This window comes from Terrapene carolina, unplaced genomic scaffold, assembly GCF_002925995.2.
Source record: "Terrapene carolina triunguis isolate 2854851 unplaced genomic scaffold, T_m_triunguis-2.0 Scaffold96, whole genome shotgun sequence".
NCBI lineage: Eukaryota > Metazoa > Chordata > Testudines > Emydidae > Terrapene > Terrapene triunguis.
The window spans coordinates 4,973,911-4,989,711 of NW_020664447.1; the positions used below are offsets into that span (position 1 = coordinate 4,973,911).

A 15,801-nucleotide genomic window follows, 5' to 3' on the forward strand; every position below is an offset into this window, starting at 1 on the left:
TACAGCATGCGGCTGCATGGGCTGAATGGCACTGCTACCTAAAATCTCCAATCTGAGGTGCATGCGCACCTAGAGTGGAGCGCCCATACAGACACTACTCGAAGAACAATAATAAATTACATTAAAAAAAACCTACATTCAAAGAACAATTAGATTGCAAAGGCAAATATTCAGAAATTATTAAGTGCCAGAATGAAGGTGGAAATTTAATTCACTTCCCTTGTGCATATGAATTACATTCTTTAATCATATATTGTTTTTTCCACTGGACTCCTGCCTCATACAATGGATGGTGCTCAGGTAATTAATCAGGGTTGTGTAGTGAGTGAGGCTGTTTGTAGGACCCCAGACTCAGTTGTTGTGGAAGTTGGAAGGTGTGTACTGACTAAGGCAAGGGATTGCAGGAAGATAAAGAATGGTCTCCTGGTACAGGCAGTTGACTACTACGCTGGAGAATTGGATTTCACCTCTGACACTGCTATACAGTTCCTGTGAGATGCTAGGCAAGTCACTTACACCAAATGTTTCACTGGTGGTCACTAACTGTGTTCCTCACAACTTGACACAGTAGCGGCTTAATTTGCAGAAGGGCTGAGTACTCAAAACTGCAAGTGAAGATACTGTAATGGAAGCAGGTTTTCAACATATAAAGAACTCCTTTGTCTAGAATGATAATACTAAGTGTCCTAATTTATCAACAAGTCTGACTGCCCCTATGAAATGCATGTCATTTTAAGTGGTAGCAAACAATCCCTTATATGTGAGATGGTTGCCTTTCCCCAAGAAATGGCATACAAAATAAGAATTCAAATAATTTGTATTTTGTAGCTGTTCTACGGAGTTAAGAAGAAAAGGAAGGTAGGGTAGGTGAAAAAAGAAGAATGAAAATTGAACTTAAAATTTCTATGTAGACTGTAAGTAACTATGCAAATTTTAAAGTAAAATTGTACATTCTCTTCAGCAGCAACATGGAGTTGCCATTCAGCTTTATCTCCTTTAGTATCAAACCACCACATACTTACCACACAATCAGCAATCATTTAAACAATGCCCAAAGGACAAGTACTGCATACAGATTTACCTATTCTCACTGAAGTATGAGAGGATGACACTGGAAAGATATTGTGCAACTACTACTTATGTTTCAGCCTTTGGATCATTCAAGAGCTCCAATCTGTGACACTCCTATCATCTCACTATCTAGTCATTAAACAAAAACATTTGAAAATGTCATATTTATGATGATACTTGAGAAGATAACTTGGTTTTGTTGGTTTGGGCATTTTACAGAATAAACAACAGAGACACCAACAAATATTTCCAGACTGGACGATGAATGTAAAACTGATTGTGAATTTCTTAAATGACTGCAAGTTACATGATTTCCATAGCCAGCAAAATATCAATCTACACTTCTATTTTACTAGTTCAAAATGTTACTGGTTTTCTCCTAGTCCTGTTGAAGACAATATGAATTTTGCCAATGACCTACTTCTTAAAGTCCATTTAAATGTACATGGAATCATTTTCAATATTTGCTAGCAAAAAGGCAATTTAATAATTATTACACTCTTTTGGTCAAATTTTGATCAATTCAAAGAAAGGAAGAAAAGAGAGTAAGGGTGAGAGCACTTTACCTAAATAAATACCTAGATAAGCATTTAATGTATTTTCAGTGTATATTTCAGACTCCCTGTCACTAATGGCTACTCCTGACCCCAAAATCTATTATAACTAAGGAGCTAATTGCTACTTCTAGAGGATATGATTTTGTTTATGTTGGTACTAAAGTGCACAGGGAAAGAGTTTTCTTCCTTATTCCTCAATAAAAATGAAAAAGTATCATGTTACATGAGAATGACCATGCTAAGCTTCTGGCCTCCTTAATATATTGCTCCTGAATCAGTTATCCCAGAAAGAAAAGGTGCACACAGTAGAATTTCTCTGATGCCTTTGAGATTATTTGAAAACAATGTTTTAGGTACTTGAGACGGGGCTGAGCCTTGTTATATCACATTCCCTTTATTTCTTGCACAGTCTTATATGCTCTGTGAACATTTATTATAATATTTTACCTAACACCTGTTATTGGAAAGGTCATAAAATGCTTTACAAATTTCGATCAGCAAGGTGCTCTGCACAGGTGGACCCCTGTGCTTGCATAGAACTTCACTTACTTCACCAGGACTTTGTGTATTTAGAGCAGTTTGCAGGATTAGGACCTTAGGCTAACGTACAAAATGCACAGAATGATCACATCATCCACTACTGAATTGCCTTACAGCCTTAATTGCTACCAAAGGAAATATTGCTTTGCTGGCATAAAGTTTTTAATAGCTCAATACTCTGAAATTGCTTAGGAAGTAAGGATTTCTGTGCATTGTGTCAAAGGAGAAAATGGCACTTTTTGGATGATATTAAAACATTATGTTGATATTACTGGTATTATGAATTCAGAGCACTGCAAACTGAACAGTAGGTTAGAAAGAATATCAGCAGGAATTACAATTCCAAAGGTCCTTATTTTTACATTGTTACAAAGGTTGTTAACATAGGACATGAACTTCCATTATTGTAAAGTGCTCCTGCATTCAATTTTTATAATTAATACAGTATTTTTATTAAAAGGACTGAGTTACATCCCACAATTGCTTACTACCAAACCATGTCTTTTCATCTACGCACCTATTTGTGACAATGCTGTTGCTTCCACTCTCCCAGTCTCCTGTAGCTGATGTTCTCAATAGTTTGTTTTTACTTGTGTCCAGTGGCACTAGCAGGTAGACCATGAGGTTAGCAAAATGAATTGCCTGACTGAAAACTGTACTTTCCTCATTCTGTATTAGCTCCTGCTGAGTTTCTTTATTGAGTGTTGGCCATAAACGCAACTGCTCAGCAGCCAGGTCCATGGCTGTTTTTTCCTGGTCCAGACCTACAGAATTTTTCTCCTAGAATAAACATTGCCACATAAAAACAATAGATGATAGAGTTATATTACTAACATTAAGAAAAGAGATATTAACATTAATTCCAAAGTGTTGAATCTTCATTTCATTATATAAAATGTAAAAAAAAAATAAGAATAATCTAACACTTATATCTACTTATAATAGGACTTAAGGATTGCATCCTTAAGTGAATTAAGGTATTGTACGGAAATAATGCAAATAGCATAGTATAGCCAAGTTCAATTTAATAATTTGATTCAGTTCTAGTGTTTTCTAGCCCATACTATCTTTGGGTATTCATTTTTTGCTGAGTTGGGTTTAACAGTCTATTATATAGCTGTTCCTTTCAGCTTGCAGAGTCTTAACTCAGGCAGAGATCAAGCTTGAATTGGATGGAGAAATAAGATGCAGCTAATTGCCTGACAGATGATTTTGTCCAAAGTCCTCTAACATTCAGGTGAGGCTTGTGTAGATATAAATAAAAAATGGTTACTCACCTTCTTGTAACTGTTGTTCTTCGAGATGTGTTGTTCATGTCCATTCCAACCAGGTGTGTGCACGCTGCGTGCACGCCAGCCGGAAGATTTTTCCCTTAGCAGCGTCTGTAGGGTCATCCTGGGCGCCCCCTGGAGTTGCGCCTTCATGGCGCCCAATATAGGACCCTGCCGACTCCCCACCCCCTCAGTTCCTTCTTGCCGGTTACTCCGACAGAGGGGTAGGAGGGTGGGTATTGGAATGGACGTGAACAACACAACACATCTCAAACAACAGTTATGAGAAGGTGAGTAACCGTTTTTTCTTCTTCGAGTGCTTGTTCACGTCCATTCCAACCAGGTGACTCACAAGCCAAAGTTCAGGAGATGGGGTCGGAGTCATCCACTGATTGGAGCACAGCTCGTCCAAAGGCCACATCGTCTCTGGCCTGCTGTGTGATCGCATAGTGCGTCATAAACGTGTATCGAGGACCACGTCGCCGCTCTGCAGATCTTCTGGATGGGGACCTGCGCCAGGAATGCAGCTGAGGAGGCCTGAGCCCTGGTGGAGTGAGCGGTGATCAGCGGAGCCGACACCTTCGCCAGGCCATAACACTCCCAAATGCAAGACGTGATGCATGACGAGATGCGCTGGGATGAGACGGGGAGGCCCTTCATCCTCTCCGCCACCGCTATGAATAACTGGACAGACTTTTGGAACGGCTTAGTTCTCTCTATATAGAAGGCCAGCTCTCTGCGGATATCCAATGAGTGAAGCCTTCGCTCCCTGTCGCAGGAATGTGGCTTAGGATAAAACACTGGGAGGAAGATGTCCTGGTTCATGTGAAACTGGGAGACAACTTTAGGGAGAAAAGCTGGGTGTGGTCTGAGCTGTCCTTATGAAATACTGTGTAAGGGGGCTCGGATGTAAGTGCCCTGTGCTCCGACACTCTCCTAGTTGAGGTTATCGCCACCAGGAACGCCATCTTGTAAGAGAGATAAAGCAGGGAGCACATCGCCATTGGCTCAAATGGGGGGCCCGTAAGTCTGGCGAGGACCAGGTTAAGGTCCTAGGCTGGGGCAGGCTGCTGAGTTTGCGGGTAGAGCCTGTCAAGCCTTTGAGGAAACAGGTAACCATGGGGTTCGCGAAGACCAAGAAGCCGTCTGCGCCCAGATGGAAGACGGAGATGGTGGCCAAGTGGACCCTTATTGACGACAATGACAGAGCCTGTTGTTTAAGATGGAAGAGGTAGTCCAGTATGAAAGGGACTGGGGCGAGCGTCAGCGACTGATGCTGCTGCTGCTCCGACCAGAGACAGAACCTCTTCCACTTGGCAAGGTACGTTGCCTTTGTAGAGGGCTTCCTACTGCCAAGGAGAACTTGTCTGACTTGATCAGAACAGGACAGTTCCATAGCATTTAGCCATGGAACATCCAAGCTGCGAGGTGGAGCGACTCTAGGTTTGGGTGCCGGAGGCGGCTGTGATCCTAAGTGATCAGGTCCGGGACCAACGGCAAGGTGAGTGGGGTCACCACAGACATTTCTGGGAGTGATGTGAACCAGTGCTGGCATGGCCATGCCGGAGCTATCAATATGACCCGGTCCCAGTCTCTGTGGACCTTGAGGAGCACCTTGTGGACCAGCGGTATTGGTGGGAAGGCGTAGAGCAGACGGTCCCCCCACAGAAGAAGGAAGGAATCCACGATGGAACCCGGACTGTGATTCACGAAGGAGAAAAATAGTTGACACTTCCTGTTGCTGCGCGTGGCGAACAGGTCTATCTGGGGAAAGCCCCAGAGATGAAAAATTGAGCTCACTACGTCCGGCCGGAGGGACCACTCGTGGCTGTGAAAAGTTTGGCTGAGGTTGTCCGCCAGCTCGTTCTGCACCCCAGGAAGGTATGAAGCCTGCAGGTGTATCGAGTGCTCTACACAAGTCCTACAGCATGAGGGCTTCCCGGCACAGGTGAGAGGAGCATACACCCCCCTATTTGTTGATATAAAACATCGTCGTGGTGTTGTCCATGAGGACTGATATTCTGAAAACCTGGCATGCCAGACACACCGCTCTCAGCTCTCTGACGTTGATATGCTGAGCAAGGTCTGCCTGAGACTAGAGGCCCTGAGGTCTCCCAAATGTCCCCCCAGCCCAGATCCGAGGCATCTGTCATTAATGAAAGGGATGGCTGGGAGCTGGTGAAAGGTACTCCCACACAAACCACCTGTGGGTCGGGCCACCAAAGGAGGGAGTCCAGTACAGGGCAGGGCAGGGCTGTCCAGAGAGTCCCGGACAGCCCTGATAAATCGACGCCGGCCATGACTGAAGTGGGCGAAGTCTGAGTCTGGAATGCTGTATTACGTAGGTGCACGCAGCCATGTGCCACAGCAGGTTCAGGCAGTTCCTTGCTGTAGTCGTAGGGAACTGTCTGAGGCCCCGTATGATGTCCCCTAGAGACTGAAACCTGGTTTCCGGGAGGTACGTCCTGGCTTAGGTCGAGTTCAGCACTGTGCCTATAAACTATCCTCTGCACCGGGGACAGAGTGGATTTGGCCTCGTTGAAAAGGAGACCTAGTTCAAGGAAGGTCCTTCTTATGAAGCCGACCTGGTCCTCCACTTGGGATCTGGAGTGGCCTTTGATCAGCCAGTTGTTGAGCTAAGGGAAAACCTGAATCCGGCGCTTGCACAGGAACACTGCGACGACTGCCATGTATTTGCTGAAAACACAAGGTGCTGCCGACAGGCCAAAAGGGAAGATGGTAAACTGATAGTGGCTGTTGTTCACCACAAATCTGAGGTAACGTCTGTGAGGAGGAATTATTGCTATGTGGAAATCAGTGTCTTTAAATCGAGGGCAGCGTACCAGTCTCCTGGATCCAATGATGGGATAATGGAAGTCAGCAAGACCATGAGGCACTTGAGTTTCTTTACGAACATGTTGAGCTGCTGCAGGTCCAGGATGGGTCTGAGGCCACCCTTGGCTTTCGGTATTAGGAAATACTGAGAATAGAAACCCTTGCCCCCGAGGAACCTCTTCCACTGTCCTTACCGAGAGGAGGGAGTGCACTTCCTGAATTAGAAGTTGCTTGTGAGAGGGGTCCCTGAAGAGGGACAGGGAAGGGGGGTAGAAGGGCACAGAATTGGATGGAATATCCCCTCTCTACTGTGCAGAGCACCCAACAGTCTGAGGTGATACGGAACCAAGCACGGTAGAAAGGGGATAGATGGGATGAGAAGGTAAGAGGGGATAGATCCAGATTCTGAACTGGTGAGCTGTCCTCGACCACACCTTCAAAAGGCGGGGGGAGGGGGGGTCTGGGGCCAGCCGAAGGCTTGGGCTGACCAGAGGCTCTGCCCCGAGGAGGGGTGCTGCCTCCTCCCTACTGCTCCTATTCCTCCTTCGAGAAGCGTCCTGGTGGTTCTGAATCTGATAGAACCTAGGGGTAGGCTGAGGTCTGAAATGCCTACGCTGAGTAGCTGGTGTGTGAAGCCCCAGAGATCATACGATGGCCCTTGAGTCCTTCAGACTATGAAGTCTCTTGCCAATTTTATCAGAAAACAGGGTTGAGCACTCGAAGCGGAGGTCCTGGATCGTTTGTTGGACCTCATGTGGTAGTCCAGAGACCTGCAACCAGGAGACCTGCCTCATTACCACCCCTGTGGCCAGTGTGCGTTAGGCTGCATCTGCCGCGTCCAAAAGCCGCCTGTAGGGAAGCCCGGAAGATCAGCTTTCCCTCCTCCTCTAGTGTGGAGAACTCCGTGCAAGAGTCTTGTGGCAGGAGCTCCACAAACTTGGCCATCGCAGTGCAAGTATTGTGCGCATATATGCTTACGATGGCCTGCTGGTTTGCGATGTGGAGCTGTAGGCCCCTGTTGAATAGACCTTCCTGCCAAACAGGTCGAGTTTCGTCGCCTCCTTATTTTTTGGGATGGGACCTTGGAAGCCTTGACGTTCCTGCTGATTGGCTGCATCAACCACCACCGAGTCAGGGCGTGGGTGGGTATATAAATGTTCATACCCCATAGATAGTATGAAATAGTGCCTTTTGTTTCTCTTGGCCATAGGGGCCAGAGAAGCAGGGGTCTGCCACAGGGATTCAGTGGTATCAACTACTGTCTTTATCAGTGGCAGAGCTACCCGTGATGGACCCGAGGGTGCGAGGATATCCACGACTGGGTCCGACTCCTCCACCTCCACTGCCTGTATGCCCAGGCTTTGGGCAGCCCAGCGCAGGAGCTGCTGGAGAACCCGATTATCCTCCAGAGCTGGTGCCGCTGATGCCCCCGCGACTGCTTTATCTGGCAAGGATGATTCTCATAGACTCATAGACTCATAGACTTTAAGGTCAGAAGGGACCAATATGGTCATCTAGTCTGACCCCCCGCATGATGCAGGCCACAAAAGCTGACCCCCCCACTTTCCCTTAACTCTGCTGTTGAAGTCTCCAGATCGTGATCTAAAGACTTCAAGTCGCAGAGAATCTTCCAGCTTGCGACCCCTGCCCTATGCTGCGGAGGAAGACGAAAAACCTCCAGGGCCACTGCCAATCTACCCTGGAGGAAAATTCCTTCCCGACCCCAAATATGGCGATCAGCAGAACCCCGAGCATACAGGCAAGATTCTCTAGCCAGACCCTCATTTTACCAGCGATGGCCGTTATTGCCTAATTGATTAGAATCACGTAATCCCATCAAACCATTCCCTCCATAAACTTATCTAGCCTAATCTTGAAGCCAGAGAGGTCTTTCGCCCCCACCGTTTCCCTCGGAAGGCTGTTCCAAAATTTCACCCCTCTGACGGTTAGAAACCTTCGTCTAATTTCAAGCCTAAATTTCCCCACGGCCAGTTTATATCCATTAGTTCTCGTGTCCACATTAGCACTCAGCTGAAATAATTCCTCTCCCTCCCTGGTATTTATCCCTTTGATATATTTAAAGAGAGCAATCATATCCCCCCTCAGCCTTCTTTTGGTTAGGCTAAACAAACCAAGCTCCTCGAGTCTCCTTTCATAGGAAAGGTTTTCCATTCCTCGGATCATCCTAGTTGCCCTTCTCTGTACCCGTTCCAGTTTCAGTTCATCCCTTTTAAACATAGGAGACCAGAACTGCACACAGTACTCCAAGTGAGGTCTCACCAGCGCCTTGTATAACGGAAGCAGCACCTCCCTGTCCCTACTAGAAATACCTCGCCTTATGCATCCCAAGATCGCATTAGCTTTTTTCACAGCCACGTCGCATTGCTGACTCATAGTCATCCTGCGATCAACCAGGACTCCGAGGTCCTTCTCCTCCTCAGTCACTTCTAACCTATGCGTCCCTAGCTTATAACTGAAATTCTTATTAGTCATCCCTAAATGCATCACCTTACACTTCTCACTATTAAATCTCATCCTATTACTATTACTCCAATTTACAAGGTCATCCAAGTCTCCCTACAGAATATCCCGATCCTTCTCTGAGTTGGCAATGCCTCCCAACTTTGTGTCATCCGCAAACTTTATCAGCCCACTCCTACATTTGGTTCCGAGGTCAGTAATGAATAGATTAAATAAAATTGGACCCAGAACTGAACCTTGAGGAACCCCACTGGTGACCTCCCTCCAATCTGACAGTTCACCTTTCAGTACTACCCGCTGCAGTCTCCCCTTTAACCAGTTCCTTATCCACCTCTGGATTTTCCTATCGATCCCCATCTTATCCAATTTAACCAATAATTCCTCATGCGGTACCGTATCAAACGCTTTACTAAAATCGAGGTATATTAGATCCACCGCATTTCCTTTATCTAGAAGGTCTGTTACTTTCTCAAAGAAGGAGATCAGGTTGGTTTGGCACGACCTGCCTTTTGTAAACCCATGTTGTAATTTGTCCCAATTGCCATTCACCTCAAGGTCCTTAACTACTTTCTCCTTCAAGATTTTTTCCAAGATCTTACATACTACAGAAGTTAAACTAACTGGCCTGTAGTTACCCGGGTCACTTTTTTTCCCCTTCTTGAAAATAGGAACCACAACCATATGGAGATGAGGAGATAACTGGCAGCGGACCTTGCTCACTGCCTTCAGCACCCTTTGAGTCTCTTGGCACGCGGTATTCGATGGGATGCGGTGCCGGGGTCGCTGGAGATGGGAGTTTCGGTGCCGTGATTGGTGCGGGAGCTGCTAGATCTGGTGGTGCTGACCTTGTCGACGCTGGGGGGGTAGGAGCTGAAGCCATCGGAGCTGTTGTTTGTAACAGCGGGGCCGGCACTTCGGTCGGTGGTGCCGGCGTTGCTTGAGGTGGAACAAAGGACGCTGAAGACACCGACGCCGACTGGGACCTTGGACCTGACCCTGATGGTAGGCCCATTGAGATGATGGCTGCCACCGCTGCAGCCACGGTGCCAGGTAGGGCTGGTGGCTCCGGCGGGATCTGGATCTCCTGCTCCTGGACCTGCTGGAGCGATAGGAGTCTGCCTCTGTGTACGGGCCATGCCATGGAGAGGTGTGCCGGAGGTGGAGATCAGCACACCATCAGTACTGGTTTGCCCCTAGATTGGAAGTGGGGCCGCGCAGTCACCGGCGACTTGTCCCTCCTCTGTGGGGAAGTAGGCACTGGGAGGCGCATCAGGTCCTTGGCCGCCTCAAACACCTCCAGTGTCGATGGGAGCTGGAGGTAGTCGCCTTGGTGATCCAGGGACCGTGGGGGGTTCGGACTCGACTGGACCCCAGCCTCTTCTTTTTTAGCGGCCCTGGGGATTGAGAGCGGTGCCGCACCGAGGATGGCTTCTTATGGTCCGAGCCAAGACAGTGCTGAGGGGCCTTGGGGTCCTTAGTTGGCACCAGTTCCTGTACCATCAGCGCTGGAGCACTGCGTACCGATGAAGAGGTACTCGGCGCAGGTTTGGTGGATCCGGGGTCGGAGTGTGGTCGTAGCGCCGCCTCCAATAACAGGATTTTAAGTTTCTGCTCCCAGCCTTTAAGGGTTCTGGGTCGGAAACTCTTACAGATCCTGCACCTTTCTCTCTGGTGGCTCTCTCTGAGGCACCGCAGACAGGAAGAGTGAGGGTCACTCCTGGGCATAAACTTGCCACTCCTCACAGAGCTTAAACCCTGGAGATTTGGACATACCCCAGAGGTGGGGAAAATGTTGTCAGGGGGAAAGCCCCCCAAACAAAGCTATTAAAACTGTATCTAACTACTAACCAACTAAAGAACTATTTACACCATATATACACGAAAACTACAGAAGACACTGCCAAAGCACTTGCCACAAGAGCAAGCGATGTTCCAGCTAGCCATCACTGGCGGTAAGAAGGAACTGAAGGGGTAGGGGTCGGCAGGGCACTATATTGGGCGCCATGAAGGCGCGACTCCAGGGGGTGCCCAGGCCAACCTTACGGACGCTGCTAAGGGAAAAATCTTCCGGCTGGCGTGCACGCGGCGCACACACACCTGGTTGGAAAGGACGTGAACAAGCACTCGAAGAAGAATTTATAGCACAGCTTAAATGTTCATGTTTTCACACGCTGGATTCCAATTCAAGCATTTGCTCTCTGTAAACTCAGTAGATGGCACGTAGGCTAATTATATGATAGCCTGAGGAAATTCAAATAAAGACATCTGGTAGCTGATATCACATATCCTCATTTAGCTGAGGATAAAGAATTAAAATAGCAGAGATGTATTCTATGTGGAAATTTTTTTCCAAGTAATTTTCAGTACAATTATGCATTATTTGGGAATGTGAATATGGGTGTCTGCATGTGCCTCCTCCCCTACAGCACCTTCCTTCCCTCTGCAACTTCCCACACACTGCAAGTGGACAAGGGACTTCCTCATTCAGCAATTTTTCCCATCCCCCTGACAAACCACATGACTGGGGGTGCCTTCTCTGCATCTCATTCTTCCCAAGCCCATATGGTTATGTGGAGCTGTACTCTGCAGCTCTCTCTCTTATCATCATATGTCCCTGGTAGTACTTCTCTCTTAAATCACATGATTAGGGATGGTGGTTCTGGGGAGTTCACATAACAGAAGAGGATAGGGATGGCCCAGTAGATCATACCTGGCATGCTGATACACAGCTTGGTGTAACATTCTTATTTTAGTATTTTCTAAATGCACACATCATCCACCCATTCTTCCATTACAGAAACACTTTCCCCCAGCTGGGACAGTGAATTATGTTGTTTGGGAGATATAAATGATCTGAAGCTAAGGGAGCTGAGTGCTGATCAATCGAGAAGGCTAAAACCTGTTTTCCTGCTTAACAAAATGTCTCTGGAATGCAATATAAAGTTTGCATACTATAAATTCACTAAAAATAACCTTTTTTTGCTTAGGAAATTAAAGGAAAATATATGTTAGTGGAATGTTAAAGTTGAAACAGCAATGAAATTCAGAACTTTCCTTCATACCCGGACATAACTCCCTGTGATGGAGACCTTTGGGTATCAGGGAGTAAAAAAAAAAATTTAAAGTTTTATTATTTGTCATTAATCTGTACATAAATCAAGAGCAATATATTGTAAAGTATGTCCACAAGTTATATTTCACAACTTTTCCCCCATAACTTAGATAAATTTCAGATGTAGATTACGGAACAAAGTTAATAACATATCTATTTAATGTGGAAATAGCAACAAGAAAACACTAAATTTGTAGAAGTGGTGAGAGCAATAAACTTACATCTTTATGACTTTTGTTGCATGTAAAATGTCAGCAGTAACATAGTTTTTTTGCACTTCATTTATTTTATATATTCTCTTACCTTTTGCTTCAAACGTATTGTATGATTGTCTTCCCTAGCTGTGAGATAGAGGGAACGAACTTGATTTTGCACATCACTATAAAATGTGGTTTCCCAAAACTGTTGATTAGTCCATATAGAGTGGTCTTGTACACAGGTGTAAGCAAACTGACTAACTCCAGGTGCCAGTTTCTGAAAGCACAGAAATAAGAATATCAGCTAAAATAACCTTCAATGTGTATATTGATATATTTTTACAACAGTGGAATATGCAGGTTCAGTACACTTTATCTATCTTAGAGTTTTGTTTACTTTAAAAGTTGTAGTCTCATAAGATCCATTGCAATGTATCTCTTCAGATCTATAGTAACACGGGAAAAAGAAAAAATACTTACATGTAATTCTGCTTCTTTGAAGATATCATCTCAAAGGATGATTCTCACTCTAGAGTCTCAATCTGCCAGTACAAGACAAGACCTGCTTGGGTTGCACTGGAGGCAAGACTCATGAGTGAAAATCCTGTGATGATGGTATCTTTAAAGAATAATTTTTTAATACAAAATATAGCTTAGTTGCCAAACAGTATGTAATCTTTCACTTTTTATTACTGATATTCTAAAGCCATACAGTATGAATAATGGATCATCAAAGAAGTGTTAGGATATTCCTTCATCCACGTAAAGTTTATTCTGTACTTTATGTATTTCAGAGTAAGAAATGCAATCATGTAATTTCAAATAACCAATATATTAGCAAAATATCAAATTTCCAAATAAAAATCATGGGTTTGAAATTGAACCCTATTCTCCTGGAGTAATGTGATGGAGTGCATTTGGCCTTTAAGGCTCCATCCTGGGGGCCCTGTGGTACTACCTCACTGTGCCCAAAGAAGCAACGGGTTGAGAGGAAAAGAGCAATGAAGATGGGTCCTCCAGATTTGCTTAGAGAGGATTCTTCAGAGCAGCCATTTTGAAAAACACAAGAGACCTGGTCCTCAAAGGGCCAGAAGAGCTAGAAACACTTAATCAGGGTCCTGCTGGACCATAAAAAAAGGAGCTGCCTGGCCTTAGCAGTTCAGTTTCTGTCTGGGACCAGAGGAGTGAAGGAGGGTTCTCCTCTCGAGCCAAAGGAGCCAACTATTAGACAGATTTATAGCTGGCTGAACTTACATAGCTGGGATTGTAGAGAGAGAAGAAACAGAAGACACTGGCCCTGAGAGAGGGCTGGAGTTAAAAGGGCCTGGTATGAAGAAGCCCAGGGAAATATCAGCTAAGGATTCAAGTAAGCAGAACGTGGACTGCTGTGTATAGGATCCCTGGCTTGGAACCTGAAGTAGTGGGTGGGCCTTGATTCTCCTATCAGCCATGGGTAAAGTGTCATAAACGCCAAGAAAGGGAGAGGGCTTATATGGGAGCCCAAACAAAAGGCTGAATTTAAAAGGCCTAGAACTGGGGTTTAAGACCATCACAAGGCAAACAGACTAATACCCCAGAAGGGGTTCATTTGGACTTTGTGATTTAGCTGGCAGCCCCCAGGGTGGGACCAGGGCCAAGAAAAGAACTGTGATACAGCACCCAGCCACTCAAGAGGTGAGTGTCCATTTATAGGTAACTTGTCCGTTTGCCACGAGGGCCTGTTAGTTGGAAATTCTAAATTGGAGGCTGGTGGAAGTAAATATTCTCACCATAAGGTCTAAACTCTTGGCTTCCTTATCCGCAAAGGCAGCTCTCGCATATTGTTGTCTCGACTTTTCCGTGGCTGGTTGGATGACTAGGGAGTTTGGTACAGGATTGGAGAACAAGAACTCTGCTCCCTTAGCTGGGGCAAAATACCGCTTTTCTGCCTTCTTAGGGGTAGAAGCAAAGGTTGCTGGTGTATTCCACACAGTTCTTGCAGGTTCCAGTATGGCCTCGTTGACTGGGAGTGCTGTTTGGCTAGATCCCGTAGGTGGTAGAATGTACACAAGCTTGTGTTGAGAGTCCTCGACCTCATCTAAAGGGATTTGGAGCTCTTCTGCTACTCTCTGAAGCAGCTCTTGAAACGGTCTGTGGTCATCTGAAGGAGATGGCGAGGCAGGAACAAATGCCCCATTGGGGGAGAAAGGAGAAATATTTGCTGGTATTGGTGGTACCAAGGATCCAGTTCATCTTTTTCCTCTTCTGTAAGCTCAGGAGGTTCTGATTGGCCTCTTGGAGGTGGAAAAATTACCTATTGGATCGCATGGATTCTGAATGCCATTCATACAGGTCCCATAGTCCCAGTAAGGCCAATTCGAGGGCTCAAATGTAAGTTGTGATTCCCAAGACATTGTTTCTGAGGATGAGGTTGCCACTTGGATGGATGAGACTGGTAGTAGAAGATTCTCAATCCCCTTTCTGGGCTGAACTCCCTGCTTCTCCACGTGGGCACCAATGATACTGCCAAGAATGACCTTGAGCGGATCACTGCAGACTACGTGGCTCTGGGAAGAAGGATAAAGGAGTTTGAGGCACAAGTGGTGTTCTCGTCCATCCTCCCTGTGCAAGGAAAAGGCCTGGGTAGAGACCGTCAAATTGTGGAAGTCAATGAATGGCTACGCAGGTGGTGTCGGAGAGAAGGCTTTGGATTCTTCGACCATGGGATGGTGTTCCAAGAAGGAGCAGTGCTAGGTAGAGACGGGCTCCACCTAACAAAGAGAGGGAAGAGCATCTTCGCAGGCAGGCTGGCTAACCTAGTGAGGAGGGCTTTAAACTAGGTTCACCGGGGGAAGGAGACCAAAGCCCTGAGGTAAGTGGGAAAATGGGATACCAGGAGGAAGCACGAGCAGGAAAGGGCAAGAGGGGAGGACTCCTGTCTCATACTGAGAAAGCAGGACAATCAGTGAGTTATCTTAAGTGCCTATACACAAATGCAAGAAGCCTGGGAAACAAGCAGGGAGAACTGGAAGTCCTGGCACAGTCAAGGAACTATGATGTGATTGGAATAACAGAGACTTGGTGGGATAACTTACATGACTGGAGTACTGTCATGGATGGATTTAAACTGTTCAGGAAGGACAGGCAGGGCAGAAAAGGTGGGGGAGTTGCATTGTATATAAGAGAGGAGTATGACTGCTCAGAGCTCCGGTATGAAACTGCAGAAAAACCTGAGAGTCTCTGGATTAAGTTTAAAAGCGTGAGCAACAAAGGTGATGTCGTGGTGGGAGTCTGCTATAGACCACCAGACCAGGGGGATGAGGTGGACGAGGCTTTCTTCCGGCAACTAGCAGAAGTTACTAGATTGCAGGCCATGGTTCTCATGGGAGACTTCAATCACCCTGATATCTGCTGAGAGAGCAATACAGCGGTGTACAGACAATCCAGGAAGTTTTTGGAAAGTGTAGGGAACAATTTGCTGGTGCAAGTGCTGGAGGAACCAACTAGGGGCAGAGCTCTTCTTGACCTGCTGCTCACAAATCGAGAAGAATAAGTAGGGGAAGCAAAAGTGGATGGGAACCTGGGCAGCAGTACCATGAGATGGTCGAGTTCAGGATCCTGACACAAGGAAGAAAGCAGAGCAGCAGAATACGGACCCTGGACTTCAGAAAAGCAGACTTTGACTCCCTCAGAGAACTGATGGGCAGGATCCCCTGGGAGAATAACATGAGGGGGAAAGGAATCCAGGAGAGCTGGCT

The 15,801-nt window shown here is 46.2% G+C and overlaps 1 protein-coding gene across 1 annotated transcript in view; it reads right to left on the reverse strand.

The window, feature by feature from the left end:
- Nucleotides 1–15,801, reverse strand: part of SBF2 (SET binding factor 2) — a 580,351-nt gene that overhangs the window by 96,287 nt on the left and 468,263 nt on the right. Inside the window, exons 18-19 of the mRNA XM_024196200.2 lie at nt 12,171–12,341; nt 2,686–2,948 (exon numbers count right to left, since the gene is read on the reverse strand). Of these exons, the coding sequence (XP_024051968.1) occupies nt 2,686–2,948; nt 12,171–12,341 (434 nt within the window). The remainder of the gene's footprint in view (nt 1–2,685; nt 2,949–12,170; nt 12,342–15,801) is intronic.